Source organism: Cicer arietinum, chromosome 6, assembly GCF_000331145.2.
Source record: "Cicer arietinum cultivar CDC Frontier isolate Library 1 chromosome 6, Cicar.CDCFrontier_v2.0, whole genome shotgun sequence".
In the NCBI taxonomy this organism is placed as follows: domain Eukaryota; kingdom Viridiplantae; phylum Streptophyta; class Magnoliopsida; order Fabales; family Fabaceae; genus Cicer; species Cicer arietinum.
This window is the reverse complement of record NC_021165.2, coordinates 4,972,143-4,975,281: the sequence shown is the minus strand read 5'-3', so window position 1 is coordinate 4,975,281 and position 3,139 is coordinate 4,972,143. Positions and strand designations below refer to the sequence as shown.

Genomic DNA, 3,139 nt, shown 5'->3' with positions numbered 1-3,139 from the left:
GATATACAACATATATTCTGAAAAATATTTTCCAAGTTTTTCGATAAAGAAGTTACATTCTGGAAATTTTTTTCCAAATTTCCGATAAAGAAGTTACATTTCGAAAAAAAATTTCTAAATTTTTTGATAAAGTAGTTACACTTCAAAAAACTTTTTTCATATTTTTTAAAAAAATAAATTTGTATTTATTTAAAATTTAATGTATACCGAAAAACTTTTTCAATAAACCTTAATTTGAACCGATAAAACAGTAAAAATAATTAAGAGTATATTTGATATTTTTAAAAATTTATGGGGGTAGAAGTACAAATATGGGGTCCAAGGTATATTTTTCATAAATTCCATAAAAACGAAAAGCTACGCTTGCCCATTATTACTTGACCGGACAGGTTTTAACGTTGGCCCAGCCCAACCCAAACCCAACCCGCAACCGAGTATCGTTTTTGAAAGAGACTTCAAAATCAATGGAGGAAAGCCCTAACAGTAACGTCACAGACTAAACGAAACAACATTGCTGCAGTTCATACGAAGAAGAGGAAAAAAAAAAAGCAGCGGCAGTGTAATCGGCGGAGCCATGGCGGCGCCCGAAACTCCTCTTTGTTACGTCGGCGTTGCCAGGCGATCCGCCGCTTTTCGTCTCATGAAACAAATGGTTCCCCCCCTCTCTCTCGTTACTTTTTTTTCCCTATTGTTATTATTGTTTGTGTATTTAACTCGATTTCGGTGTATGATTCATTTGAATTAGGGTTGGGAAGAAGGGGAAGGTCTTGGCAAAGATAAGCAAGGGATCAAAGGATACGTTCGAGTTTCTAACAAGCAGGACACAACTGGTTTCTTCTTTCTCCTTATTCACAGCAATTTACTCTTTATTCACCACATCTAATTAATAAATTAGTATTTATTCAAATAATTAAGCAATTATTTTTTGTATAAACACAGTATTCTATCATGCTTTGCTATGTTATGTAATTGTTGTGAAATAGCCGCTAGCTATAGCAGCGCTATAGTTCCATAGCATAACTGAATTTGTACTAATTGATAAAGTTCCGATAAGTGATTTAGTACAAACTACAAAGTGCGTGTTGATAGTGGGGATGTAGCAGAATTTGAAGGTTTGAACTAACAACTATTTGTTACGTAATTGTTGTCAAATTGGGCCATAGACAAATTGATATTGTTTTGCCATAAGTTATTTAGTACAAAGTGTGTGTTGTCAAATAGTGGCTATGTAGCAGAATTTGAACAAACAACTATTTTCTGTTATATGTTATTGACAACATTGGTTTTTGGTTATGGTTTGTTATGCTATGCTTAATTGCTTAGCTTGTTTGTTGATTTTAATAGGTATTGGGTTAGAGAAGCCTAACCAATGGGCATTTGACACCACACAATTTGATAACATACTCAAGAGATTGAAAGTTGTATGTTTCTATCTCTTTATTTCTTATCTTATATTTATCTCAATTCTCAATCATTGGATTATTTTAGTCTTCACTGAAATATTTCTTTTTGCATTTCTATGTATTGCTAGCAATCAGCGGTTTCCAATGACACAGGTATAACCATACTCTGTGACTTTTAGTAAGTTCTTGTGTTCACTTCCAACGTTAATGAATATATTATTGAGGGTTTGTGTTTTTATCCACCGTGGCTTATATAGAGAGTAATACGGAGAAAGTGGAAGCCAAAGCAACTGTCCCTGTCGACCCTGAGGTTTCTGTATCCAAAGCTACTAGACCACAAGGAAGGTTTGTACACTTTCGGTTCATGGTTTTGTTTATTGTTTATTTAACTATCTACATGATTTTGTTTTGTTTTGTTTTCAGATACAAGAAAAGAGAGAGAGGGAAGCTCGTCTCTCAATATTCCTTAAAGGATCTCGAAGGAATTCTTGTAAGCTCGAACTTTGGACACTGCATTCACTGCGCATCTTAAAGAACCTAATAATATAAAGAACCTAATGATATATTTGTTGTTATTTTTTGTATGATTTGCAAAAATTGACGGTGCTGTGCCTTTGCTACGTTGTGATGTAAAGATGTTGAGTTTATAAATATCATATCTAATGATTGATGCATTTTTGTTGACCTTTGAAATCAGTAATTTAAATAAATCTATTAAAATTGTGGAAGATGCATTGTGTTCTGATATTTGCTTTCAGATTCTGTAAATATATCCATTTAACCTGTTCATTTGTGCATTCTATCTGTGGTTATTTTAGTCTTATTCAATAAATTGGCTTCCATGTTTGGAACTGGAATAACATCCAGAAATTATACATGGTCATTATTTCATATTAGAAGTAAGGTTTACACTTGTTGGGTTTTTGTTATCAATTATCATTTATAGTGGCTGCACAGAGAGGCATATGTTGTGCTATTCATAAGGATGTGTTGTGTATTCTAATACCTTTTCTTTTATTTCATCAAACTTAACTCAAATTGAAACTAACCAGAATTTGCAATCTCCTCAAATTTCATTATATGAATGAGTGCTTGAAAATCATCTGCCCATTGTGTTTCTTTCAAACAAGGGCAACCTGGTGTTAGAAAGTTCCCTCCATGGCATGCTCCTTGAAATGGCTGGACCTATTGTGTTCTTATTGTAGTCAACTTGATCAAGCATTTACTAGAGCCCGATTGCATGATTTAAACCTGTACTCTTTTTACACTTTAGCAAGTCTATTTTTTGTGCCAAGGCTTCTCTCTCCTTGTGATTCTTTTATTTTAAAAAAGTTGCTATTACTTAAATGTTAGAATGTGAATATCGAAATCAGAATAATAAGCTAATAGTGTTCTCTATAATATTAGCTTTTTCGATAATTAAGCTTAAGTTCATATTAATATTTCACTTCTAATTGATACAACATTGTCGCTGATTGTTTACTTCTATAATGCTGGTAATAGGTTAAAAAGGGTGACATATCTGGGGATCGGGATATTGACAATGCTGATGATGAATTGGATTTGTCGAAGACATCTGAAACTCAAGATTTTGAAATTGAAGGTATAATCTATAATTACTGTGAAGTTTTTGTTATTTGTATCAGGTGTTACATTACTTATCTACATGTTTGTTGGACTTCATTAACATATTTGTAGCCCCCCCCCCCCCCAAAACAAATTCTTTTTGAACAGTT

The 3,139-nt window shown here is 33.0% G+C and overlaps 1 protein-coding gene across 1 annotated transcript in view; it reads left to right on the top strand.

Annotated features, from left to right (window-relative positions):
* Window positions 1-459: 459 nt before the first annotated feature.
* The window catches only part of LOC101513815 (G-patch domain-containing protein 1), a 4,900-nt gene continuing 2,220 nt past the window's right edge, over window positions 460-3,139 (top strand). The window contains exons 1-7 of the mRNA XM_004503615.4: window positions 460-652; window positions 746-830; window positions 1,345-1,421; window positions 1,532-1,556; window positions 1,661-1,748; window positions 1,827-1,893; window positions 2,907-3,006. Of these exons, the coding sequence (XP_004503672.1) occupies window positions 575-652; window positions 746-830; window positions 1,345-1,421; window positions 1,532-1,556; window positions 1,661-1,748; window positions 1,827-1,893; window positions 2,907-3,006 (520 nt within the window). The 5' untranslated portion in view covers window positions 460-574. The remainder of the gene's footprint in view (window positions 653-745; window positions 831-1,344; window positions 1,422-1,531; window positions 1,557-1,660; window positions 1,749-1,826; window positions 1,894-2,906; window positions 3,007-3,139) is intronic.